Below are 27462 nucleotides of genomic sequence, written 5' to 3'. Positions count from 1 at the left end.
GAATTGAGCATACTCCACCATGTTGAAAGCCGACACCATGAGACCTAGCATATGCAATGCCGAATGTATCGACACTTGCGGATGAGATAGGAAGCATCGAATCCTGTCCTGAAGCTTCAGGACTTTCTCCTGAGACCAGAACAACCGCTGGTTGTGAGTGTCCAACAACGCTCCCAGGTGCACCATGCTCCGAGCAGGAACCAGGGAAGATTTCTTCCAGTTGACTAGCCATCTGTGGGCTTTCATGAACTGGACAGTCAGATCTAGATGACGCAGGAGAATTTCTGGGGAATTTGCCAGGATCAACAAATCGTCCAGGTACGGTAGGATCCTGACCCCTTGACGGCGGAGTACAGCCATCATTACCGCCATTACTTTGGTGAAAACTCGCGGAGCCGTTGTCGAACCAAAGGGTAACACCCGAAATTGGTAATAAAGGTTGCCTACTGCAAACCTCAGGTACTGCTGATGGGACACTGCAATAGGAATATGCAGGTAGGCATCCTGTATGTCCAGGGAGACCATATAGTCCCCAGGCTCCAAGGCCAGAACAATGGAGCCTAGAGTTTCCATACGAAACTTGGAGACCCTCACATACTTGTTCAAGGACTTGAGATTGAGAATGGGCCGCGAGGACCCGTTCGGTTTCGGGACTAGTAACAGCGGTGAATAGAACCCCTTGCCTCTCTGAGCCAGAGGCACCTGTACTATCACTTCTGTGGTCAGGAGGAAATGTACCACCGAATAAAGAGTGTTTGCCTTCACCGGGTCCAAAGGGACATCTGTCAGGCAAAGTCGATGAGGGGGGGCGGTTCTTGAAGGGTACGGCGTAACCTTGAGTGACGACTTCCCTTACCCAGGCATCGGAAGTGGTCTTCAACCATTCCTGTGCAAAACCTAGAAACGGCCACCCACCCTGTGATCCCCCAGAGGGAGGTCTGCACTGTCATGTGGCAGGCTTGTCCGTTTTGGAAGCAGGCTGACGGGCAGCCCAGGCTCGCTGTGGTCTGGGCTTGGCAGGTTTGGAAGTACGAGCTTGCTTTGGGTACGCCTGACCTTTTGCTTTACTTGAAGAACGAAAGGGCCGAGGGAAAGTACTTTTAGCCTTCTGTGTGGAAGGAGCCGTACTAGGTAGGCAAGCTGTTTTAGCAGAAGCCAGGTCAGCCACAATCTTATTGAGGTCTTCACCAAAAAGAATGTCTCCCTTAAAAGGAAGCACCTCCAGGGTTTTCTTAGAACCCATATCCACTGACCAGGATCTCAACTAAAGGATACCTCGAGCCAAGATGGACGTATTAGCAGCCTTGGCCGCCAGCACCCCAGCATCGGAAGCCGCCTCCTTAAGGTAAAGAGAAGCCATGGCAATATACGAGAGCCATTGTCTGGCATGATCAGAAGTGTTGGAAGCCCATGCTTCAGCAGCCCATGTTGCTGCAATGGTTGGTCTATGCACAGCCCCCGTTAGGGTGTAAATCGCTTTCAAACAACCCTCCACACGTCTATGCGTTGGTTCCTTCAGAGAGGTGACGGTAGTTACTGGCAGAGCTGAGGAAACTACCATGCGGGCCACATGAGAATCTACAGGCGGAGGAGTTTCCCAATTTTTACATGGCTCGCTATTCTCTCTCTGCGGCGCTGTCTCTTATGAGGTGTGAATTTCGTTCCCGGATTTTCCCGGAATAGGGGTCTTTCAGGATTTGCAGTAAAATCACAGTTTTTCGTGCAAAAAATGGGTTATCGCAGGTGTGTACTCCCCAACTTTTATTTAGAAATCTGTGTATATATATATATATATATATATATATATATATATATATATATATATATATATATATATATATATATATATATATATATATATATATATATATATATATATAATATACAAATGAAAGAACTCTTCTTATTGGCAAAATTATACTTCATGGTAATTTTCGTTTTTAACGAGAGCATTATAATTGAACAGTAAAATACTCATACATGCAATCAAAATCCCATTATTTTTTTCCATAGCCTTTTAAAGTATACTTTAAGGTTCAATTAAAAAAAAAAAAAGGGGACCTGACAACTCATCTGCCTTAGGTTGATAATGTTAATTGAATCCACTTATTGATTTTTTTTGGTGCATAAAAAAAAAAAAAAAAAGTATGCAGTAAAAGAATTTTATAATGAACTCTCGGAGTCAGTTAAGATTGATAAAACATTTTCTACTGGAATCTCCATATTTCGATTGACAAAGGGTCAAAATTACAAAGTGATACACGGACTAGGCACTGAGATGTGAGTTGTTTTTCCAGATATACCTCAGAAAAAAACATCCGGAATGGCATTTCACAGCAATTTTTTTTTTTTTAAACTTTGACCCCCTATATCTCAAACTGTGAGGACTAGAAAAGAAAAATTTGGCGTGGGTTAGTAGCTATGTGGTAGTATCAAGTGTACAAAGTATCATGAAAATCTGAGTCGGTGGGTGTCATGCCTGGGTGAACTGACATGGAATGACCCATAACACATTGACCATACATAATTTGGCCCTTGTGCACCACCCCATGGAACCAGTTCGGAAACCACTGCCTTAGAGAAATGGAAAATGGAGAAGCACCTTGGTCTCTGTCATGAGGGAGGGGAATGATGCAACTTTAATGGTGTTCTCCACTCTCTGCTTGCATTATTAAATGATAGCAACTATTTTGAGTGAGAAAGACACCTGGAGTTGCCCAAGCTCACAGAGAGGTCTGTTTTGCACAACTAGAGCACCACCAGTGTATGAGAACCTATCTAGAGCAAACCTCTAAAGGCCAGTACACATGGGAAGATGTGGAACAGATGTGCACTGAGCGATCTATCACAGACCGCTCGGCGCACATCTCTCCCTGCTCAGTACACCGCACAATCTAGCATCGGCAATAGCGATGCACATGGCTGTCACTGTGGGGCATACACAAGGAGAGATCTGTGCTTAAGTTCAAAGCAATCTAGTCAGATTGCTTAGAATTTAAGCACGGATCTCAGTGTGTACTCCCCATAAATCTGCTCAGTGAAAAAACGTTCACATGTAGGTAGGAGCAGTCTTTTTGTCCCTTACCCCTGTAAATACATATTAAAATGAGCATAAGCCCTCTCCTAATTTCTTTGCTGTTCTGAAATAAAAATTCTGTATAATTGGCAACTGAGCAGATAACACTAAGATTTCATGAAACAACTGCTGGGAGTACTACCAAAGCAAGCCATACCAATAGCCAATCCAGCCGTAAGACTAGAAAGAAGTAGCTGGAGACAGGTGTCTGAGAAAACAGACATTTCTTGCTTTCCTCTTCTCCAGTTTTGTGCAAACCCTTTTAATAGATCAATGACACATAAACCCCCTTGCTGTAACCTTGTGGCCTCATGTGGCGTTGTCAGTTGTTTGGGTACTATGCCATGTAGCAATACCTAGACATTACTTCCTTTCTCTGACGTCCTAGTGGATGCTGGGACTCCGTCAGGACCATGGGGAATAGCGGCTCCGCAGGAGACAGGGCACAAAATTTAAAAGTTTGACCACTAGGTGGTGTGTACTGGCTCCTCCCCCCGTCCGAGCAGGGTGCAATCTAGGTGGCTCTCCTAAAGAGCTGCTTAGAAAAAGTTTGTTAGGTTTTTTATTTTCAGTGAGTCCTGCTGGCAACAGGCTCACTGCAACGAGGGACTTAGGGGAGAAGAAGTGAACTCGCCTGCGTGCAGGATGGATTTGCTTCTTAGGCTACTGGACACTAGCTCCAGAGGGACGATCACAGTTACAGCCTGGATGGGTCACCGGAGCTGCGCCGCCGACCCCCTTGCAGATGCCGAATAGAGAAGAGGTCCAGAAACCGGCGGCAGAAGACGTCTCAGTCTTCATGAGGTAGCGCACAGCACTGCAGCTGTGCGCCATTGCTCTCCGCACACTTCACACCAGCGGTCACTGAGGGTGCAGGGCGCTGGGGGGGGCGCCCTGGGCAGCAATGTAATATACCTATTCTGGCTAAAATATATCACATATAGCCCCTGGGGCTATATGGATGTATTTAACCCCTGCCAGGTTCCAAAAAAACCGGGAGAAGAAGCCCGCCGAAAAGGGGGCGGGGCCTATTCTCCTCAGCACACAGCGCCATTTTCCTGCCCAGCTCCGCTGCGAGGAAGGCTCCCAGGACTCTCCCCTGCACTGCACTACAGAAACAGGGTAAAAACAGAGAGGGGGGGCACTTATTGGCGATATTTATAATATTTGAGCTGCTATAAAGGGAACACACTTATTAAGGTTGTCCCTATATATATTTATAGCGCTTGGGTGTGTGCTGGCAAACTCTCCCTCTGTCTCCCCAAAGGGCTAGTGGGGTCCTGTCTTCTATCAGAGCATTCCCTGTGTCTCTGCTGTGTGTCGGTACGTGTGTGTCGACATGTATGAGGACGATGTTGGCGTGGAGGCGGAGCAATTGCCTGTAATGGTGATGTCACCCCCTAGGGAGTCGACACCGGAATGGATGGCTTTGTTTATGGAATTACGTGATAATGTCAGCACATTACAAAAATCAGTTGACTACATGAGACGGCCGGCAAACCAGTTAGTACCTGCCCAGGCGTCTCAGACACCGTCAGGGGCTGTAAAGCGCCCTTTACCTCAGTCGGTCGACACAGACCCAGACACTGACACTGAATCCAGTGTCGACGGTGAAGAAACAAACGTATTTTCAAGTAGGGCCACACGTTATATGATCACGGCAATGAAGGAGGCTTTGCATATCTCTGATACTGCAAGTACCACAAAAAGGGGTCTTATGTGGGGGGTGAAAAAACTACCTGTAGTTTTTCCTGAATCAGAGGAATTCAATGATGTATGTGATGAAGCGTGGGTTAACCCAGATAGAAAAATGCTAATTTCAAAAAAGTTATTAGCATTATACCCTTTCCCGCCAGAGGTTAGGGCGCGCTGGGAAACACCCCCTAGGGTGGATAAGGCGCTCACACGCTTATCGAAACAAGTGGCGTTACCGTCTCCTGATACGGCCGCCCTCAAGGATCCAGCTGATAGGAGGCTGGAAACTACCCTGAAAAGTATATACACTCATACTGGTGTTATACTGCGACCAGCCATCGCCTCAGCCTGGATGTGCAGTGCTGGGGTCGTCTGGTTGGATTCCCTGACTGAAAATATTGATACCCTGGATAGGGACAGTATTTTATTGACTATAGAGCAATTAAAGGATGCTTTCCTTTATATGCGAGATGCGCAGAGAGATGTTTGCACTCTGGCATCGAGAGTAAATGCGATGTCCATATCTGCCAGAAGGAGTTTATGGACGCGACAGTGGTCAGGTGATGCGGATTCCAAACGACATATGGAAGTATTGCCGTATAAAGGGGAGGAATTATTTGGCGTCGGTCTATCGGATCTGGTGGCTACGGCAACTGCCGGAAAATCCACTTTTTTTACCTCAGACCCCCTCCCAACAGAAAAAGACACCGTCTTTTCAGCCGCAGTCCTTTCGTTCCTATAAGAACAAGCGGACAAAAGGACAGTCATATCTGCCTCGGGGCAGAGGAAGGGGTAAGAGAGGGCAGCAAGCAGCCCCTGCCCAGGAACAGAAGCCCTCCCAGGGTTCTGCAAAGCCCTCAGCATGACGCTGGGGCCTTACAAGCGGACTCAGGAACGGTGGGGGGTCGACTCAAGAATTTCAGCGCACAGTGGGCTTGCTCACAGGTGGACCCCTGGATTCTACAGGTAGTATCTCAGGGTTACAGGTTGGAATTCGAGAAGTCTCCCCCTCGCCGGTTCCTAAAGTCTGCTTTGCCAACGTCTCCCTCGGACAGGGCGACGGTATTGGAAGCCATTCACAAGCTGTTTGCTCAGCAGGTGATAGTCAAGGCACCCCTCCTACAACAGGGAAAGGGGTATTACTCCACGCTATTTGTGGTACCGAAGCCGGACGGCTCGGTAAGACCTATTCTAAATCTCAAATCTTTGAACCTGTACATACAAAAATTCAAGTTCAAGATGGAGTCACTCAGAGCAGTGATAGCGAATCTGGAAGAAGGGGACTTTATGGTGTCCCTGGACATAAAGGACGCTTACCTGCATGTCCCAATTTGCCCTTCACATCAAGGGTACCTCAGGTTCGTGGTGCAAAACTGTCATTATCCGTTTCAGACGCTGCCGTTTGGATTGTCCACGGCACCTCGGGTCTTTACCAAGGTAATGGCCGAAATGATGATCCTTCTACGAAGAAGAGGCGTATTAATTATCCCTTACTTGGACGATCTCCTGATAAGGGCAAGATCCAGAGAACAGCTGGAAGACGGAGTAGCACTAACCCAACTAGTGCTGCAACAACACGGGTGGATTCTGAATTTTCCAAAATCTCAGTTGACCCCGACGACACGTCTGCTGTTCCTGGGAATGATTCTGGACACGGTTCAGAAAAAGGTGTTTCTTCCGGAGGAGAAAGCCAGGGAGTTATCCGAACTTGTCAGGAACCTCCTAAAACCAGGGACAGTGTCTGTGCATCAATGCACAAGAGTCCTGGGAAAGATGGTGGCTTCTTACGAAGCGATTCCATTCGGCAGATTCCACGCACGAACTTTTCAGTGGGATCTGCTGGACAAATGGTCCGGATCGCATCTGCAGATGCATCAGCGGATAACCTTATCGCCACGGACAAGGGTGTCTCTTCTGTGGTGGTTGCAGAGTGCTCATCTGTTAGAGGGCCGCAGATTCGGCATACAGGACTGGGTCCTGGTGACCACGGATGCCAGTCTGAGAGGCTGGGGAGCGGTCACACAAGAAGAAACTTCCAGGGAGTATGGTCAAGCCTGGAGATTTCTCTTCACATAAATATACTGGAGCTAAGAGCGATTTACAATGCTCTAAGTCTGGCAAAACCCCTGCTTCAGGGTCAGCCGGTGTTGATCCAGTCGGACAACATCACGGCAGTCGCCCACGTAAACAGACAGGGCGGCACAAGAAGCAGGACAGCAATGGCAGAAGCTGCAAGGATTCTTCGCTGGGCGGAAGATCATGTGATAGCACTGTCGGCAGTATTCATTCCGGGAGTGGACAACTGGGAAGCAGACTTCCTCAGCAGACACGATCTACACCCGGGAGAGTGGGGACTTCATCCAGAAGTCTTCCACATGATTGTGAACCGTTGGGAAAAACCAATGGTGGATATGATGGCGTCCCGCCTCAACAAAAAACTGGACAGGTATTGCGCCAGGTCAAGAGATCCTCAGGCAATAGCTGTGGACGCTCTGGTAACACCGTGGGTGTTCCAGTCAGTGTATGTGTTCCCTCCTCTGCCTCTCATACCAAAAGTACTGAGAATTATACGGCAAAAGGGAGTAAGAACGATACTAGTGGCTCCGGATTGGCCAAGAAGAACTTGGTACCCGGAACTTCAGGAGATGCTCACGGAAGATCCGTGGCCTCTACCTCTAAGACGGGACCTGCTTCAGCAGGGACCGTGTCTATTCCAAGACTTACCGCGGCTGCGTTTGACGGCATGGCGGTTGAACGCCGAATTCTAAAGGAAAAAGGCATTCCGGAAGAGGTCATTCCTACACTGGTAAAGGCCAGGAAGGAGGTGACTGCACAACATTATCACCGCATTTGGAGAAAATATGTTGCGTGGTGTGAGGCCAGGAAGGCCCCCACGGAGGAATTTCAACTGGGTCGATTCCTACATTTCCTGCAAACAGGATTGTCTATGGGCCTCAAATTGGGGTCCATTAAGGTTCAAATTTCGGCCCTGTCGATTTTCTTCCAGAAAGAATTGGCTTCAGTTCCTGAAGTCCAGACTTTTGTAAAAGGAGTACTACATATACAGCCCCCGGTTGTGCCCCCAGTGGCACCGTGGGATCTTAATGTAGTTTTGGATTTTCTCAAATCCCATTGGTTTGAGCCACTCAAATCGGTGGATTTGAAATATCTTACATGGAAAGTAACCATGCTACTGGCCCTGGCTTCAGCCAGGAGAGTGTCAGAATTGGCGGCTTTATCGTATAAAAGCCCATATCTGATTTTCCATTCGGACAGGGCAGAACTGCGGACGCGTCCTCACTTTCTGCCTAAGGTGGTTTCAGCGTTTCACCTGAACCAGCCTATTGTGGTGCCTGCGGCTACTAGCGATTTGGAGGATTCCAAGTTGCTGGACGTTGTCAGAGCATTGAAAATATATATTTCAAGGACGGCTGGAGTCAGAAAATCTGACTCGCTGTTTATACTGTATGCACCCAACAAGCTGGGTGCTCCTGCTTCTAAGCAGACGATTGCTCGTTGGATTTGTAGCACAATTCAACTTGCACATTCTGTGGCAGGCCTGCCACAGCCTAAATCTGTCAAGGCCCATTCCACAAGGAAGGTGGGCTCATCTTGGGCGGCTGCCCGAGGGGTCTCGGCATTACAACTCTGCCGAGCAGCTACGTGGTCAGGGGAGAACACGTTTGTAAAATTCTACAAATTTGATACCCTGGCTAAGGAGGACCTGGAGTTCTCTCATTCGGTGCTGCAGAGTCATCCGCACTCTCCCGCCCGTTTGGGAGCTTTGGTATAATCCCCATGGTCCTGACGGAGTCCCAGCATCCACTAGGACGTCAGAGAAAATAAGATTTTACTTACCGATAAATCTATTTCTCGTAGTCAGTAGTGGATGCTGGGCGCCCATCCCAAGTGCGGATTGTCTGCAATACTTGTACATAGTTATTGTTACAAAAAAATCGGGTTGTTATTGTTGTGAGCCGTCTGTTCAGAGGCTCCTACGTTTGTCATACTGTTAACTGGGTTCAGATCACAAGTTGTACAGTGTGATTGGTGTGGCTGGTATGAGTCTTACCCGGGATTCAAAATCCTTCCTTATTGTGTACGCTCGTCCGGGCACAGTATCCTAACTGAGGCTTGGAGGAGGGTCATAGGGGGAGGAGCCAGTACACACCACCTAGTGGTCAAACTTTTAAATTTTGTGCCCTGTCTCCTGCGGAGCCGCTATTCCCCATGGTCCTGACGGAGTCCCAGCATCCACTACGGACTACGAGAAATAGATTTATCGGTAAGTAAAATCTTATTTTTACATTTTTAAATATCTCAACAAGTTTTTATTTACTTTTTTATTACTGTATTATATATACATGTGTTTGTAATATACACACAATTTGGTCAGCAAGCATGTAGATGCTACTCACATTTTTGGTGGAGCTCTATATGTATACATTGTCTACTAGTTTTGCAGAGACTGCTACCACATAACTAAAAGGTATATGCATACTATTTCTCTTACGTCCTAGTGGATACTGGGGTCTTGTACTTTAGTACCATGGGGTATAGATTGGATCCACTGGAACCTGGACTTTAAAACTTTTAGTGTGTGTATGTGTGTGCTGGCTCCTCCCCTCTATGCCCCTCCTACCAGACTCTGTTTAGAATAATGTGCCCAAGGAGCCGGGTGCATTTCTCTGGAGCTCCAGAGATTTTTCTATAAATTTAATTTCTCTAACGTCCTAGAGGATGCTGGGGACTCCGTAAGGACCATGGGGAGAGACTGGCTCCGCAGGAGACATGGGCACTTTAAGAAAGAATTTAGTTCCTGGTGTGCACTGGCTCCTCCCTCTCTGCCCCTCCTCCAGACCTCAGTTTGATTCTGTGCCCAGAGGAGCTGGGTGCTTTTCAGTGAGCTCTCCTGAGTTTGCTGATAGAAAGTTTTGTTAGGTTTTTTATTTTCAGGGAGCTCTGCTGGCAACAGACTCCCTGCATCGTGGGACTGAGGGGAGAGAAGCAGCCCTACTCTCTGAAGCTAGGTCCTGCTTCTTAGGCTACTGGACACCATTAGCTCCAGAGGGATCAGTACGCAGGATCTCACCCTCGCCGTTCGTCCCAGAGCCGCGCCGCCGTCCCCCTCGCAGAGCCGGAAGACTGAAGCCGGGTGAGTATGAGAAGCAAGAAGACTTCACAGGCGGCAGAAGACTTCGTGATCTTCACTGGAGGTAACGCACAGCACTGCAGCTGTGCGCCATTGCTCCACACACCTACACATACTCCGGTCACTGTTAGGGTGCAGGGCGCGGGGGGGGGGGGGGGCGCGCCCTGGGCAGCATTTGGGACCTCATTCTGGCAAATAAACACATATGTACAGCTGGGCACTGTATATATGTAGGAGCCCCCGCCAAAGAAATACATTTTAAGCGGGACCGAGGGGGCGGGGCTTCTCCCTCAGCACTCACCAGCGCCATTTTTTCTCCACAGCACGCTGAGAGGAAGCTCCCCAGGCTCTCCCCTGCTGATACACGGTGGAAGAGGGTTGAAAAGAGAGGGGGGGGGCACATAATTAGGCGCAAAAAAGTATATTAACAGCAGCTACTGGGTTAACATTAAGTTACTGTGTTATTCCTGGGTTATATAGCGCTGGGGTGTGTGCTGGCATACTCTCTCTGTCTCTCCAAAGGGCCTCGTGGGGGAACTGTCTTCAGAAAGGACATTCGCTGTGTGTGTGGTGTCGGTACGCTTGTCGACATGTCTGATGTGGTAGGCTATGTGGGAGAGGAGCGGGAGCAAATGAATGTGGTGTTTCCGCCGACGGCGCCAAAACCTGATTGGATGGATATGTGGAAGGTTTTAAATGATAATGTTAATTCTTTGCATAAAAGATTAGACAAGGCTGATGCATTGGGACAGTCAGGGTCTCAACCCGTGCCTGATCCTATGTCGCAGGGACTGTCATGGTCTCATAAGCGCCCACTATCCCAAATTGTTGACACAGATACCGTCATGGATTCTGACTCCAGTGTCGATTACGATGATGCAAAGTTACAGCCAAAGTTGGCTAAATCACTCCGATATATGATTATAGCAATTAAGGAGGTTTTGCACATCACAGAGGAAACCCAGTCCCTGACACAAGGGTTTATATGTATAAGGGAAAGAAACCTGAGGTAACTTTTCCACCCTCACACGAGCTAAATGAGTTGTGTGAAAAGGCTTGGGAATCTCCAGATAAATAACTGCAGATTTCCAAACGGATTCTTATGGCGTATCCTTTCCCGCCAACGGACAGGGTACGATGGGAATCCTCCCCTAGGGTGGACAAAGCTTTAACTCGCTTATCCAAAAAGGTAGCCCTGCCGTCCCAGGATACGGCTACCCTCAAGGATGCTGCTGATCGCAAACAGGAGGGTACCCTGAAGTCCATTTATACACATTCAGGTACCTTGCTCAGACCGGCAATCGCGTCGGCCTGGGTCTGTAGTGCAGTAGCGGCATAGACTGATACCTTATCAGAGGAGTTTGATACCCTAGATAGGGATACTGTTTTATTGAACCTGGGGCATATTAAAGACGCTGTCCTTTATATGAGAGATGCTCAAAGAGACATTAGTCTGCTGGGTTCTAGAATAAACGCTATGTCGATTTCTGCCAGAAGGGTCCTGTGGACTCGGCAATGGACAGGTGATGCCGACTCAAAACGGCATATGGAGGTTTTACCTTACAGGGGTGAGGAATTGTTCGGTGAAGGTCTATTGGACCTGGTCTCCACAGCTACTGCTGGAAAGTAAAAATTTTTGCCTTATATTCCCTCACAGCCTAATAGAGCACCGCATTATCAAATGCAGTCCTTTCGTTCACAAAGAAACAAGAAAGTCCGAGGTGCGTCCTTTCTTGCCAGATGGAGGGGCAGAGGAAAGAAGTTGCACAATACAGCTAGTTCCCAGGAACAGAAGTCCTCCCCGGCCTCTGCAAAATCCACCGCATGACGCTGGGGCTCCACTGGCGGAGTCGGGGCCAGTGGGGGCGTGTCTTCGGAATTTCAGCCACATGTGGGTTCACTCCCAGGTGGATCCCTGGGCAATAGAAATTGTGTCTCAGGGTTACAAGCTGGAATTCGAAGAGGTGCCTCCTCGCCGGTTTTTCAAATCTGCCCTACTGTCTTCCCCCCTAGAGAGGGAGATAGTGTTAAATGCAATACAAAAATTGTATCTTCAGCAGGTGGTGGTCGAGGTTCCCCTCCTTCAACAGGGAAGGGGGTATTATTCGAACATGTTTGTGGTTCTGAAACCGGACGGTTCGGTCAGACCCATATTGAATTTAAAATCTCTGAACCTATACTTGAAGAGAGGTTCAAGATGGAATCGCTAAGAGCGGTCATCGCCAGCCTGGAAGGGGGGGATTTTATGGTGTCACTGGACATAAAGATGCGTACCTTCATGTCCCCATTTATCAACCTCATCAGGCGTACCTAAGATTTGCGGTACAGGACTGTCATTACCAATTTCAGACGTTGCCGTTTGGTCTCTCAACGGCTCCGAGGATTTTCACCAAGGTAATGGCGGAAATGATGGTGCTCCTGCGCAAGCAGGGTGTCACAATTATCCTGTACTTGGACGATCTCCTCATAAAAGCGAGATCAAGAGAGTAGTTGCTGAACAGCGTATCACTTTCACTGAAAGTGTTACAACAACACGGCTGGATTCTCAATATCCCAAAGTTGCAGTTGGTTCCTACGACTCGTCTGCCCTTCTTGGGCATGATTCTGGACACGACCCAGAAAAGGGTTTATCTTCCGATAGAAAAAGCCCAGGAACTTATGACTCTGGTCAGGAACCTTTTGAAATCAAGACAGGTGTCCGTGCATCATTGCACTCGAGTCCTGGGAAAGATGGTGGCCTCATACGAGGCCATTCCTTTTGGCAGGTTCCATGCGAGGACTTTCCAATGGGATTTGTTGGACAAGTGGTCCGGATCACATCTACAGATGCATCGGTTAATCACCCTGTCCCGCAGGGCCAGGGTGTCACTCCTGTGGTGGCTGCAGAGTGCTCACCTTCTTGAGGGCCGCAGATTCGGCATTCAGGATTGGATCCTGGTGACCACGGACGCAAGCCTCCGCGGTTGGGGAGCAGTCACACAGGGAAGAAATTTCCAGGGTCTTTGGTCAAGTCAAGAGACTTAGCCAAGAAAATAGATGGATATGTGCAAAAAGGCGCCTTGATAACAAAGATGAATAATATGTTTATAAATAAAAACATATAACTTTATTTACTCACAATTGTGACAAAATTACATAAAAAATACCATATAAAAACATATATAATATTGCACTTAATCCCAAAAGATTCTCACCCTCGTTTGGATTTGCGGTGGGCCGAGAGCTTTTTAGCAGTTTGGACGACATGGGTATTATTTCCTGAATTCACTTTATTGGATTCCCTACTCGGCCTCCAGAGGAAAAAAGCTTTTTGCGGTGGTGCTTCTACCAAATCCATCAGGTCCGGAACGCTTTTTTCGCTAAAAAGCTCTCGGCCCACCGCAAATCCAAACGAGGGTGAGAATCTTTTGGGATTAAGTGCAATATTATATATGTTTTTATATGGTATTTTTTGTCATTTTGTCACAATTGTGAGTAAATAAAGTTATATGTTTTTATCTATAAACATATTATTCATCTTTGTTATCAAGGCGCCTTTTTGCACAGATCCATCTATTTTCTTGGCTGCTTCTATATCTAGGGATAAGGTGTTCCCTTTTGGGATGTGTGACGGCTGCCTTCCTAACATTTATAGCGCACTTTAAACAAATATATCTTTTTTTCAAGTCAAGAGACTTGTCTGCACATCAACATCCTGGAACTAAGGGCCATATACAACGCCCTACGTCAAGCGGAGGCCTTACTTCGCGACCAACCGGTTCTGATCCACCGCAACAACATCACCGCAGTGGCTCATGTAAACCGCCAAGGCGGCACAAGGAGCAGAGCTGCAATGGCGGAAGCCACCAGGATTCTTCGCTGGGCGGAGAATCATGTAAGTGCACTGTCAGCAGTGTTCATTCCGGGAGTGGACAACTGGGAAGCAGACTTCTTCAGCAGACACGACCTACACCCGGGAGAGTGGGGACTTCATCCAGAAGTCATTGTGAGTCGGTGGGAACTGCCACAGATAGACATGATGGCATCCCGCCTCAACAAAAAGCTGCAGAGGTATTGCGCCAGGTCAAGAGACCCTCAGGCAGTAGCGGTAGACGCCCTCGTGACACCGTGGGTGTTCCGGTCCGTGTATGTATTTCCTCCTCTTCCGCTCATACCAAAGGTTTTGAGAATAGTAAGAAGAAAAGGAGTGAGAACAATCCTCGTTGTTCCAGATTGGCCACGACGGACCTGGTATCCAGATCTGCAGGAAATGCTCACGGAATATCCGTGGCCTCTTCCTCTAAGGCAGGACCTGTTGCAACAGGGTCCCTGTCTGTTCCAAGACTTACCGCGGCTGCGTTTGACGGCATGGCGGTTGAACGCCAGATCCTAGCGGAAAAAGGTATTCCGGTGGAGGTTATCCCTACGCTGATAAAGGCTAGGAAGGAAGTAACAGCAAAACATTATCACCGTATATGGCGAAGATGTTTCTTGGTGTGAGGCCAGGAATGCTCCTACGGAAGAATTCCATCTGGGCCGTTTCCTTCACTTCCTACAAACTGGAGTGGATTTGGGCCTTAAATTAGGCTCCATTAAGGTCCAGATTTCGGCCCTATCCATTTTCTTTCAAAAAGAATTGGCTTCTCTGCCAGAAATTCAGACTTTTGTTAAGGGAGTATTGCATATTCAGCCTCTGTTTGTGCCTCCGGTGGCACCTTGGGACCTTAATGTGGTCTTGGGCTTCCTAAAGTCACACTGGTTTGAACCACTGAAAACGGTGGAGTTGAAATATCTCACTTGGAAGGTGGTCATGTTATTAGCCCTGGCTTCGGCTAGGCGAGTGTCGGAATTAGCGGCTTTATCACATAAAAGCCCCTATCTGGTTTTCCATATGGATAGAGCGGAATTGCGGACACGTCCTCAGTTACTGCCAAAAGTGGTTTCATCCTTTCATATGAACCAACCTATTGTGGTGCCTGTGGCTACACTGGATTTAGAGGATTCCGAGTCCCTTGATGTGGTCAGGGCTTTGAAAATTTATGTCGCCAGGACGGCTAGAGTCCGAAAAACAGAAGCACTGTTTGTTCTGTATGCAGCCAACAAGCTTGGCGGCCCTGCTTCAAAGCAGACTCTTGCTCGCTGGATCTGTAACACTATTCAGCAGGCGCATTCTACGGCAGGATTGCCGTTACCTAAATCGATCAAGGCCCATTCCACTAGGAAAGTGGGCTCTTCTTGGGCGGCTGCCCGAGGGGTCTCGGCACTACAGCTGTGTCGAGCTGCTACTTGGTCGGGTACAAACACCTTTGCAAAATTCTATAAGTTTGATACCCTGGCTGAGGAGGACCTCATGTTTGCTCAATCGGTGCTGCAGAGTTATCCGCACTCTCCCGCCCATTTGGGAGCTTTGGTATAATCCCCATGGACCTTACGGAGTCCCCAACATCCTCTAGGACGTTAGAGAAAATAAGATTTTACTTACTCTTTCTCGTAGTCCGTAGAGGATGCTGGGTGCCCGTCCCAAGTGCGGACTTTTTATGCAATACTTGTATATAGTTATTGCTTCAATAAGGGTTACGTTATTGTTGCATCGGGTGTGAAATGATGCTGTTATTGTCATACTGTTTACTGGATTGTTATCACAAGTTATACGGTGTGATTGGTGTGGCTGGTATGAATCTTGCCCTTGGATTAACAAAAATCCTTTCCTCGTACTGTCCATCTCCTCTGGGCACAGTTCTCTAACTGAGGTCTGGAGGAGGGGCAGAGAGGGAGGAGCCAGTGCACACCAGGAACTAAATTCTTTCTTAAAGTGCCCATGTCTCCTGCGGAGCCCGTCTCTCCCCATGGTCCTTACGGAGTCCCCAGCATCCTCTACGGACTACGAGAAATAGATTTACCGGTAAGTAAAATCTTATTTTAGTTTATTATTTTCAGGTAACTTTGCTTGGCAACCAGTCTACCTGCTTCGTGGGACTTAGAGGGGGGACCGAACCAACCTCCTGAGGGTTAATGGTTCGTAATCCCAGCTGACAGGACACTGAGCTCCAGCTAGCCGCCACCCTCTAACAGATGCCGAAGACCCAGGTGCGGTGAGTATTACATCGGAGTCCCGGTTAGCAGGTCCCTGGTGCAGTTTGGCGGCAGGTCACGGGCCCGAAGCTGCGGTGTCCGCCGCGGACAATCTGGCTCTAGGCTATTGCCCCACAGTGCTCCCTGTCTCCAGACTTTGTGTGCACTGTTAAAGATACATCTGCTTGTGTTTCTTGTTAAACGTGACCAGTATAAACTGTAAGGACCGCGCACCATTACAAGGGGCGGGACCAGCGGCGGGAAGGCGCCATTTTCTTGCTGCTGCGGTCTGACAAGCTGCATGCTCCTCCAGGACCCACGCTGTCACAGGCTGTACAACTGGTATCAGGGGGTCATAGAAAGGGGGGGCGCACACCAGCGGTAGTGCTGCTGCTTGGTTATCAGGTCATACACATACTTTAACACATTGTGCTGCTGTGTTCTGTGTGCTGGTGTCCGCTCCTCGGTGACTCCAGGGGCTCTCTAGGGTCTGTGTGGAGGTGTTGGGTCAGTGAGCTGCGCTGTATTACCGTTGTGAAGGATGTCTGTGGACATGGGGGGTAATTCAGACCTGATCGTAGCAACAAATTTGTTAGCAGTTGAGCAAAACCATGTGCACTGCAGGGGGTGGGGGAGGGGCAGATATAACATGTGCAGGTCATTACTCTGCTGCAGCATATACAAGATGCTGAAAATTTTTATAAGCGAGGCTATTAAAAAGTTATGTAAGATAAATGGCCGCACTTCTGCTATGGCTGTTTCGGTGCACAGAGCTCTGTGGTTACGTCAGTGGTCGGCTGATTCCAAAAAGGGTGTGGAAAATCTTGCCTGTACAGGTGATGCTTTGTTTGGAGACAAATTAAATAAATGGATCTCCCAAGCAACGGCGGGTAAGTCTACCTATCTGCCGTCGGCTGCTCCACCTGCTAGATGTTCTTTCACCGGACCCCCTTTGAAGGCCTTTCGTGTGGCAAGGTTCAGAGGCAGGTGCTGAATGGTCTCCACCACTTCAAGAAGATCTCGTAAGTCCAGTTTTCCTGGACCAGACCACCGGATCCACTGCCGCTAAGCCTTCCGCGTGATGGTTTGCCCCAGCAGCAAGGTGACTTTCGGGTAGGGGCTCGCCTTCAACACTTCGCCCACGTGTGGGCGGAGTCCTGCCGGGATCCTTGGGTGAGGGACCACATTTCCCAAGGATACCGGCTGGAATTTCAAACACTACCTCCTCCACAGGTTTTTCAAGTCGGGCTTACCAGCTTTACACGCAGCAAAAGTTACATTGCAAGAGGCTATTCTAAAACATTTGCAGACAGGGGTGGTAGTTCCTGTACCTCCTTCGTTACGCAACGGGTTTTTATTCCGGTCTTTGTCATTCCCAAACCAGACGGTTCGGTGCGCCCCATCTTGAACCTGAAGTCTCTAAACCCATATCTGCGGGTGTTCAAATTAAAGATGGGAGTCTGTGCGGGCAGTGGTGTCCGCTCTGGAGGAGGGGGAGTTCCTGATGTCTCTGGATGTCAAGGATGCTTATCTACACATTCCCATGTGACCCCCTCCAGTGTTCACTCTAGGATTTTTTTAGGGCAGGGTGCTGATCACTGGTAGGGCACATTTTTCATTCGGGAGGGCACATTTTTCAGTTAGAAGGGCAAAATTAGGTACATACTATAATGCTTGGTCCTCCCATTCCCACATGATAAAGAATGGGCAGTGCGCGCCAAAGGCGCGCAGCAAAAATTTAGGGGCGTTGTTTTTCGTGGGGAAGGGGCATGGCCACATAATAGTGGCAATTCACATTACACCACACAGTAGTGCAGCTAATACACACTGCACCAGGTAGAACCTCCTATACACACTACGACAGGTAGAGCACGTTCTACACTTTGCGCCAGGCAGAGCACGTTATACACATTGCACCAAGTAGAGAGCACCGAGAAACATTGCACCAGGTAGAGAGCACCGAGAAACATTGCACCAGGTAGAGAGCACCGAGAAACATTGCACCAGGTAGAGAGCACCGAGAAACATTGCACCAGGTAGAGAGCACCGAGACACATTGCACCAGGTAGAGAGCACTGAGACACATTGCACCAGGTAGAGAGCACTGAGACACATTGCACCAGGTAGAGAGCACTGAGACACATTGCACCAGGTAGAGAGCACTGAGACACATTGCACCAGGTAGAGAGCACTGAGACACATTGCACCAGGTAGAGAGCACTGAGACACATTGCACCAGGTAGAGAGCACATTTTTGATCTCCGCTTTTTTTGTGCCAATCTTACATACTGGGGGCTGATGCTGCGGGTCCCCCCTCGCACACCGCGGAGCTGGTTGAAAATGGCCACCACACTGATCCATGTACACAGAGGAGGGAGGGCTGGGTTTGTCTCGGCGGGAGAGGCAAACCCAGCCCTCCTGTCTCATCAGATCATGAGCAGACCTATAGTCTGCTCACAGAGGAGGGGAGCTGCGACGGCTGACAGCTAAGGACGGGCAGGACGCGGAGGTCTCTCTCATGCAGGGAGACACAGTGATTGCGCTGAGCCGAAAAAAAAGTGGGTCCCAGGGACCCCTCAGTTTTAAAAATTTGGGTCCTACTTCAGTTTCTAGGTCCCATAGCAACGTATGCTTTTGAGCTCCCCTTATGCCTCCCCACATAGCATTAGACCACCCCACATGGTAGATAGCAGTTATGGCAGTATTGGGGGGCAAATAGAGGGTTAGGTGCAGGTAGTGCTGTAGGCAATGTTAGGGGTAGGGAGGCATCAGTACCCAGGATTCGGTGCTTCCTGCTCCCCGTCAACTTTTAAGATCAGCTTCTCTGTGTACTTATTGAAGCCCTACCGCTATAACACGAGGTGTGCGCGTATGCTGGGCACTGCTTTGGTTTGGGGATTGTTTGTGTGTATGCTAAGCACTGTGTGGGTGTGGCAGTTGTGTCTATGCTGAGCACTGTGTGTGGATATGGGAGTTTATGTATGCTGGTCACTGTGTATAGGGGGATGTATCCTGGGCACTGTGGGTATGGAGTACCCATATGCTAGGCGCTTTGGGAAGGGGAGGGGGGATGAGCAATGTGTGGGTATAGGTTGTGCGTATGATGGCCACTGTGCGGGTGTGTGGGTATAGAGGGTGCTATGAGCATTGTAAGTGTGTATAATGAGTACTGTGTGGGTATAGAGCATTATGAGAGCTCTGGGGGGTGTATAATGGGCACTGTGTGGTATAGGGGTGTGCATATGATGGGCGCTGTGTGGTATAGGGGTGTGCATATGATGGGCGCTGTGTGGTATGGGTGTGCGTATGATGGTCACTATGGGAGTGTGCATACTGGACATTGTGTGGGTTTAGAGGGTTTTATGAGCTTTGGCGGGTGTATAATGAGCACTGTGGGCATGGGGTGTGTGTATGATGGGCACTGTGGGGGTGTGAATACTGAGCACTGTGTGGGTATGGGGGTGTTTATAATGGGCACTGTGTGGGTATGTGAGGTATAATGGGTGCAGTAGTGGTGGTAGCAGGGGACAGGACAGGTGCAGTAGTGGTGGTATCAGGGGGCAGGATGGGTGTAGTAGTGGTAGGGGGTAGGATAGGTGCAGTAGTGGTAGCAGGGGGTAAGATAGGTGCAGCAGTGGTAGGAGGCAGGATGGGTGCAGTAGTGGTAGGGGATAGGATAGGTGCAGTAGTGGTAGCAGGGGGTAAGATAGGTGCAGCAGTGGTAGGAGGCAGGATGGGTGCAGTAGTGGTAGGGGGTAGGATAGGTGCAGTAGTGGTAGCAGGGGGTAAGATAGGTGCAGCAGTGGTAGGAGGCAGGATGGGTGCAGTAGTGGTAGGGGGTAGGATAGGTGCAGTAGTGGTAGCAGGGGGTAAGATAGGTGCAGCAGTGGTAGGAGGCAGGATGGGTGCAGTAGTGGTGGTAGCAGGGAGTAGGATAGGTGCAGTAGTGGTAGCAGGGGGTAAGATAGGTGCAGCAGTGGTAGGAGGCAGGATGGGTGCAGTAGTGGTGGTTGCAGGGGGTAGGATAGGTGCAGTAGTGGTAGCAGGGGGTAAGATAGGTGCAGCAGTGGTAGGAGGCAGGATGGGTGCAGTAGTGGTGGTAGCAGGGGGTAGGATAGGTGCAGTAGTGGTAGGGGGTAAGATAGGTGCAGCAGTGGTAGCAGGGGGTAGGATAGGTGCAGTAGTGGTAGGGGGTAAGATAGGTTGCGCAGTGGTAGAAGGCAGGATGGGTGCAGTAGTGGTAGGGGGTAGGATAGGTGCAGTAGTGGTAGCAGGGGGTAAGATAGGTGCAGCAGTGGTAGGAGGCAGGATGGGTGCAGTAGTGGTAGTAGCAGAGGGCAGGATGTGTGCACTAGTAGTTGGGACGCTGGGGGAATAAGATGCAGCGTAACAGGAAGCGCCCTCACAGGTATAATGTGCAGGCATTGGCCATGTTATTTAATAAATATAGGAAAGGCCCGCCTGCACGTTTGTGAAACTAAAGATTTATCACCATTTCCCCAGGTCACAGCGCTCTGACCTCTTGGTACTTTGCGGTCGTGGTGCCCGACCGCCCTGACATGTCCCGCTCGGCCCAAGCTCATGTTCTCTGCAGCAGACCCACCGGGCTGCCCGTGGTGAAGGCGCTCCTCTCCTTCTCCTCGGCTCCCTCCTGCATCTTCCATTCTCCTGTCATTGTGATGCCCGCGCCCGGTTGCCACCAGCACATTCAATGGGTTGGAGATTAGCGCAGGGAGGAGGGACCGACGTCTCAGGTGGCGCTTGGATTGGGAGACGCTGCCGGCAGCGATTGGATGTTGAGAAGCTGCCGGCGGCTATTGGCTGGTGAGGCAGGGCTTGGGGATTTCTATTGGCTGTGAGGCGGCGGTCAGCAAAAAACAGCGCGTCCTGCGGGACCCGCTCACTTTTAAAATCCGAGTCCCTCTTTGCGATCACTGCAGTGTGGTTAATGTGTCCGGCGGGCAGCAAAGTGCGGGGCGGGAGGGCGCACACAAACGGGAAGGGCGGCAAGGGGCAGGGCGCAGCGCCCTGTGAAAGACACCTAGAGTGAACACTACCCTCCTCAGGCTTACCTCAGGTTCGCCACATTGGACGACCATTTCCAGTTTCAGGCCCTACCCTTTGGATTATCCACCGCTCCGAGGGTATTCACCAAAGTCATGGCAGAGATGATGCTGCAACTGCGCATGATGGGAGTGAACATAGTCCCGTATTTGGACGATCTCCTAATAAAGGCTGTATCCAGGGAGTGTCTACTGCACATCATCGATCTGACTACTCGCCTACTTATGGCTCATGGATGGATCCTAAATTTTCAGAAATCTCACCTGGAACCGACCCAACATCTTCAGTTCCTGGTAATGATTCTGGATACGGTATCTCAAAAGGTGTTTCTCCCTATGGACAAGGTCTTGACTATCCAGGCTATGGTCCGTTCGGTACTCGGTCCTCGCAGGGTGTCCATACATCTTTGCATCCAATTACTGGGCAAGATGGTGGCTGCGTACGAGGCAATCCAATACGGCAGGTTTCATGCCCGACCGTTTCAACTGGATCTGCTAGACAAATGGTCGGGGTCTCGCCTTCATATGCATCAGGAAGTGTCCCTATCTTCAAAAGCCTGGATTTCTCTATTATGGTGGCTTCAAATTCCTCACCTGATAGGGGGCAGAAGTGTCAATATCCACTCGTGGATTCTACGAACAACTGATGCCAGTCTGCAGAGTTGGGGAGCGGTAACCCAAAGGGGCCCAGTTCCAGGAGGTTATGGTCCGTTCAGGAATCTGCTTTGCAGATAAACATCCTGGAACTCGGGGCAATTTACAGTGCTCTTCTGCAAGCTGCTCATCTCCTGAAGGATCAGGCGTACCAGGTTCAATCTGAGAACGCCACGGCGGTGGCATACATAAACCGACAAGGGGGAACAAGAAGCAGAGCGGCAATGCGAGAAGTGTCAACTATTCTCGTCTGGGCAGAGGCCAACGCAAGGGCCATCTCAGCCATATTCATTCCTGGAGTGGACAACTGGGAAGCAGACTTCCTCAGCAGGCACCACCTCCATCCGTGGGAGTGGGGCCTCCATCCCCAGGTGTTTCAAAAGTGAATTCACCGGTGGGACTGTCCGCCTGTGTTCCAGAATGAGGGATCCACAGGCTGTAGCAGTGGATACGCTAACATCACCGTGGATGTACCAGTTTGTGTACCTGTTCCCTCCTCAACCGCCGATCCGCAGAGTGCTAAAAAGGCTAAGAAGAAGGGAAAGCGTTCAGGCAATTATAATTGCCCCGGTTTGGCCTCTACAGGCGTGGTACTTGGACCTCCTCACCATGACTGTGGAGGATACATGGCCTCTACCGCTCCAAGACTGTCTTCTTCAGCAAGGTCGTTCGTCTATCCAGACTTACAGCGGTTACGTTTGATGGCTTGGAAGTTGAGAGGGAGATTCTAGCAAGAAAGGTACTTCCCTCTCTGGTTATTTCCACCATGGTCCAGGCCAGGAAGATTGTTACGTCAAAACATTATAATCGTGTCTGGAAAAAGTATGTTTCCTGGTGTGAAAGTAGAAAGGTTTCTCCTGTGTAGCTTAGAATTGGTCGTTTTTTACTTTTCCAGAAAGTCCAGATTTCGTCGCTTTCTATTTTCTTCCAGAAACAGCTTGCCATGTTGCCGGAAGAACAGATTTTCCTAAAGGGAGTTCTTCATATGCAACCGCCCTTTGTACCTCCCACGGAGCCGTGGGACCTCCAATGTGGTTCTTTCCTTTCTCCAATCGGATTGGTTTGAACCCTTACAGAGGGTGGAGTTTAAATTCCTCACCTGGAAGACAGTGATGTTATTTGCATTGGCGTCTGAGTCCTTGGATGTGGTCAGAGCTCTGAAGATTTCTATCAAAAGAACAGCCTGACATCGGAAATTTGACTCGCTGTTTGTCCTTTATGGTGCTTCCGAGATTGGTTGGCCAGCTTTCAAGCAATCTATTGCTCGTTGGCTCAGGTTGACCATTCAACAGACCTATACTTCGGCGGCTCTGCCTTTACCAAAGTCTATTCAGGCCCACTCAACGAGGCCAGTAAGTTCTTCATGGGCGGCTGCCCTGGGTGTATCGACCCTACAATTGTGCCGAGCTGCTACTTGGTCTGGTTCGAACACATTTGATAACTTGGCCAAGGATGACCTTCTTCAGTTTGGTCAGGTGTTTATTCAGGGGTCTCCGCACTCTCCCACCCGTTTGGGAGCTTTGGTACTTCCCCATGGTACTAAAGTACAAGTCACCAATATCCACTAGGACGTAACAGAAAATAGGAATTTAATACCTACCGGTAATTCCTTTTCTCCTAATCCGTAGTGGATACAGGGCGCCCGCCTCAGTGCTTCGTTCCTGCTTACCTGTGTAAGTATTGGGTTGGACCGACGTTGCGGTCCCATTTTGTTGTTGGGATAGCCGTGCTATCCGGGTTAGGTTGGTGGTAGTATCCTCTGTTCTGGTTAGCGCCCTCCTTTCGTTTATGGTTGTGTGTTGGCTTGTTGCCTCACCGCTGTTGTATTGTTCTTCTCTCATATCCGTCTCCTCGGGCACAGTTTTCCTAGACTGAATCTGGTAGGAGGGGCATAGCGGGGAGGAGCCAGCACACACATACACACACTAAAAGTTTTAAAGTGCCAGGCTCCAGTGGACCCGATCTATACCCCATGATACTAAAGTACAAGACCCCAGTATCTACTACGGACTAGGAGAAGAGGAATTACCGGTAGGTATTAAATTTCTATTTTCTTTCTGTAGCTGGCAAGCCGAGCTCGATTGGAGAAGGAGGAGAAAATGAGCCAGGCTTATGCCATTAGTGCTGGAGTTTCTGTGGATGGACAACTGTTATTTCAGACCATACATAAAACGTAAGTCTTACTCTTGCATCTTGTTCTGTTCTACATAAGTCTTTGAACTTTTAAAAAGAAAAGTTATTAAAAAAAATTAAATTATAGGTCTATAATATATGTGTGTGTTCATACTGGTTTAATTGTAAGAACACTGTACTCCACCCGTCTCCAGATCTCAATCCAATAGAACACCTTTGAGATGTAGTTTAATGGGAGAATAACAGCATGAATGTGCAGCTGACAAATCTGCATCCACTATATTCAATCATGTCAGCATGGCCCTGAACCTCTAAGGAAAGTTTTCAGCGCCCTATTGATTTCACGGCAAGGGGTCCTAACCAGTACTAGAAAGGTGTAACTAATAAAGTAGCCACTAATACGGTGTGTATTAGTGATGCCAACTGTCCGTAGTGTGCGTGCGTATTTCTATGGTCTGTGTTGATTTGGACACAAGTGGTCAATGTCACTATGTATTCTCTCCTCAGGATAAAAGACTGTAAATGGCAAGAGAAAAACATAATAGTTATGGAGGAAGTAGTTATCTTGCCCCCGTACCAGGTTGAAAATTGCAAAGGAAAGGAGGGCAGTGCACTAAGCCATGTTCGGAAAATAGTGAGTACTGCATTTTATTCTCTCTAATTCCCTTTAAATTTTTATTGTTGCCTTTTTTTTTTCTACTATTACTAATGTCTGTTTTAATCACTAGTCTCCTCTTCATCCCCTCTCCTTTAGCAAGAAGTTGATATCGCACAGTAAATTAGCTTGTGTGCGCATTTTAGAAAAGGTTGTAGATGATTTTAGCATTTTGCAAACCTTTTGTATTTAATTTGTTTAACTCTTTCTAGGTTGAGAAACACTTTAGAGATATCGAAAGTCAGAAGGGGGTGCAGAGAAACCCAATCCAGCCATCACAGAAAGAGACCAGCACGTCCTCCTGAGCCCTCTGATACGTCAGCCGAGCTGTCCCCAAGCTGTGCTCTTCTCCCCACTGTGGTGGGATTCCCGTGAAGAGCTAGAGAGGAGGGGGTAGATGACGACATAGGGAAGGGGCAAGCAGGGGGGTCAATTTGGGGTGGGAATTGGGTAGCTTTTATTTCCGGACTAATCTCTCTCAACCCCTTCTTACAATGGCCACTCTCCATTCCTGGTTGTTTACTGAAGGGATTGAGGAGATACTGAACAATAGAAGACCCCATGGGCTCCATATTCATATAATTTTCTTTTTCTTTTTTTTTTTTTTTTTATTTCCTACAAATTCCCAATTCAGAATTTTTCCTGGCATTGCATTTCTTCCTCAACGAGGTTTTTTTCTAAAAAAAATTTTTTTTAATCTTTTTTTTTTTTTTTTTCCGCATTCTTTTTGTGTGAAAGTTATGTTTCTCATTTGTTGTTGCTGGAGGAAATATTCAACCATTTCTCAGCCAGTGGGCCAAGGCAGTGCTTGGCACTTCTCCCTCTGGCCGTGAAGGGGTTATAAAATTGCCTGTAAAAAGGAGAACAAAACAAACTGTAAAAAACAAAAAAACAAAAAACACAAAAAATAAAACTGAAAAAACAAAAGTAAATGTTGTCTGTGAGACTCTTACTTGTATTTGAGTTCTATGCAGTGTGAATCTGTAATATAAGATACCATGTTTCTGACTGGAATAACTTTCATAAATTCTGAATAGGGTCACTATTCAGAGTTATTATGTATAACATTGATTGGAATATTCTCATTTAATTTTTAGCAGTGCTCTTCATTGATGGTACTAGAAGGTACTAATTATGGGGGTTATTCAGGTTTGTAGCAAAACAAAAAAGTAAGCTATTGGCAAAACCATGTGCACTGCCAGTGGGGCAGATGTAACATGTGCAGAGAGATTAGGGTGGGGTGTGTTCAAACTGAAATCTAAATTGCACCGTAAAAATAAAGCAGCTAGTATTTACCACGCACAGAAACAATATAAGCCACGCAAATCTAAATCTCTCTGCACATGTTACATCTGCCCCACCTGGAGTGCACATGGTTTTTCCCAATTGCTACTTTTTTTTGTTTCCTAACAAACCTGAATAAGACCCCATGTCTGATACAGGATATATTGTTAAATAAGAGTTGCAGCTATTATCTACGGAGTCTCTGTGTTGTATGTGCATGTGTGATGATAAACAAATATACTGATTTGGTTGTCTTGTTCAAAAACACATTTATATGAAAATACTATAAATGAAGACACAAACTTAATGTCACAATATTATTCACACCTGCTGGCCACCAAGATGATTGCCTCACCTTTTACCATGCTCCTGAACATCTCCGTAAAACAGCTTAAATTCAATGCAACTGATTTCCGAATCATGTTAAATATCAAAGGATTTAGCTTTTAACCTGTACTACCCTACGTGGATATCTCTCCAAAATCTGATTGCATTCCTGCTCTGAGAATACACATTGGATTGAAACCTCTGCATCTATCCACTGAGGACTCCTTCAGATTGGTATCTACTCTGCATTGGATATCCCAGAGCAAGGTAGTGTGGGAAAACAAACTCAGTCCCTCCCTGAGACATCACTCACGGCTGTTCTTTGAGCAACAAATAACTAATTTCTTGCATTCCGCATTAATAAAGTAATATACAGTATATTCAGTCTCTGAATTGCTGAAGTTACACCGTTCAGATAAAAATGCACGACCATAGCTGTTACCAGGATATATTTTAGCTCTACCCCTACAAGGAATGTTCACTTCAAAGGCGTCTCACACTGGGATTTTCACACCTAGACTATAGGAATGACTTTTAATACTTTTCTGTTGCTTATTTAGGGGGTAATACAGACCTGATCGCTGGGCTGCTAATTTGCTGTCCTGCGATCAGATAGTCACCGCCTCCAGGGGGAGTGTAAATTCGCTGTGTAAGTGTGTGATCGCATGTGTATGTTGAGCTGCGAAAATCCAGTGTGTGCAGTCTGTGCGCAGCCCAGGACTTACTCCTCCAGTGCCATGAGAACAGGCTAATCGGGGCCAGAGCTGACGTCAGACACCCTCCCTGAAAACACTTGGGCACGCACTATCCCGTCGCTGCCCATTGTTGTCCGACGCGTGTGCACACTGCGGTGCATGCACAGTTAGGACCTGATCACACGCTGTGTGAAAACGCATAGCAGTGATCCGATCTGAACTACCCCCTTTGTTACACCCATTTCTCTGACGTCCTAGTGGATGCTGGGTACTCTGTAAGGACCATGGGGTATAGACGGGCTCCGCAGGAGACTGGGCACTCTTAAAAGAAAGATTAGGTACTATATCTGGTGTGCACTGGCTCTTCCCTCTATGCCCCTCCTCCAGACCTCAGTTAGTATCTGTGCCCGGCCAGAGCTGGATGCACCCTAGGGGCTCTCCTGAGCATCCTAGAAAAGAAAGTATTTGTTAGGTTTTTTTTATTTTCAGTGTGATCTGCTGGCAACAGACTCACTGCTACGAGGGACTGAGGGGAGAGGAGCGAACCTACCTGCTTGCAGCTAGCTTGGGCTTCTAAGGCTACTGGACACCATTAGCTCCAGAGGGATCGAACACGGGCCCAGTCCTCGGTCGTCCGGTCCCGGAGCCGCGCCGCCGTCCCCCTTGCAGAGCCAGAA

The 27462-nt window shown here is 48.3% G+C and overlaps 1 protein-coding gene across 1 annotated transcript in view; it reads left to right on the top strand.

Moving 5' to 3' along the window:
• Positions 1-25411, top strand: part of LSM12 (LSM12 homolog) — a 33533-nt gene extending 8122 nt beyond the window's left edge. The window contains exons 3-5 of the mRNA XM_063959903.1: positions 23755-23864; positions 24332-24458; positions 24692-25411. Coding sequence (XP_063815973.1) covers positions 23755-23864; positions 24332-24458; positions 24692-24784 — 330 coding nt within the window. The 3' untranslated portion in view covers positions 24785-25411. The remainder of the gene's footprint in view (positions 1-23754; positions 23865-24331; positions 24459-24691) is intronic.
• The last annotated feature ends 2051 nt before the right edge of the window (positions 25412-27462 follow it).

The sequence above is a fragment of the Pseudophryne corroboree genome, chromosome 3 (genome assembly GCF_028390025.1).
Source record: "Pseudophryne corroboree isolate aPseCor3 chromosome 3, aPseCor3.hap2, whole genome shotgun sequence".
In the NCBI taxonomy this organism is placed as follows: Eukaryota; Metazoa; Chordata; class Amphibia; order Anura; family Myobatrachidae; genus Pseudophryne; species Pseudophryne corroboree.
Note: the sequence above shows the minus strand (reverse complement) of the source record. Positions and strands in the feature narration are given on the sequence as shown.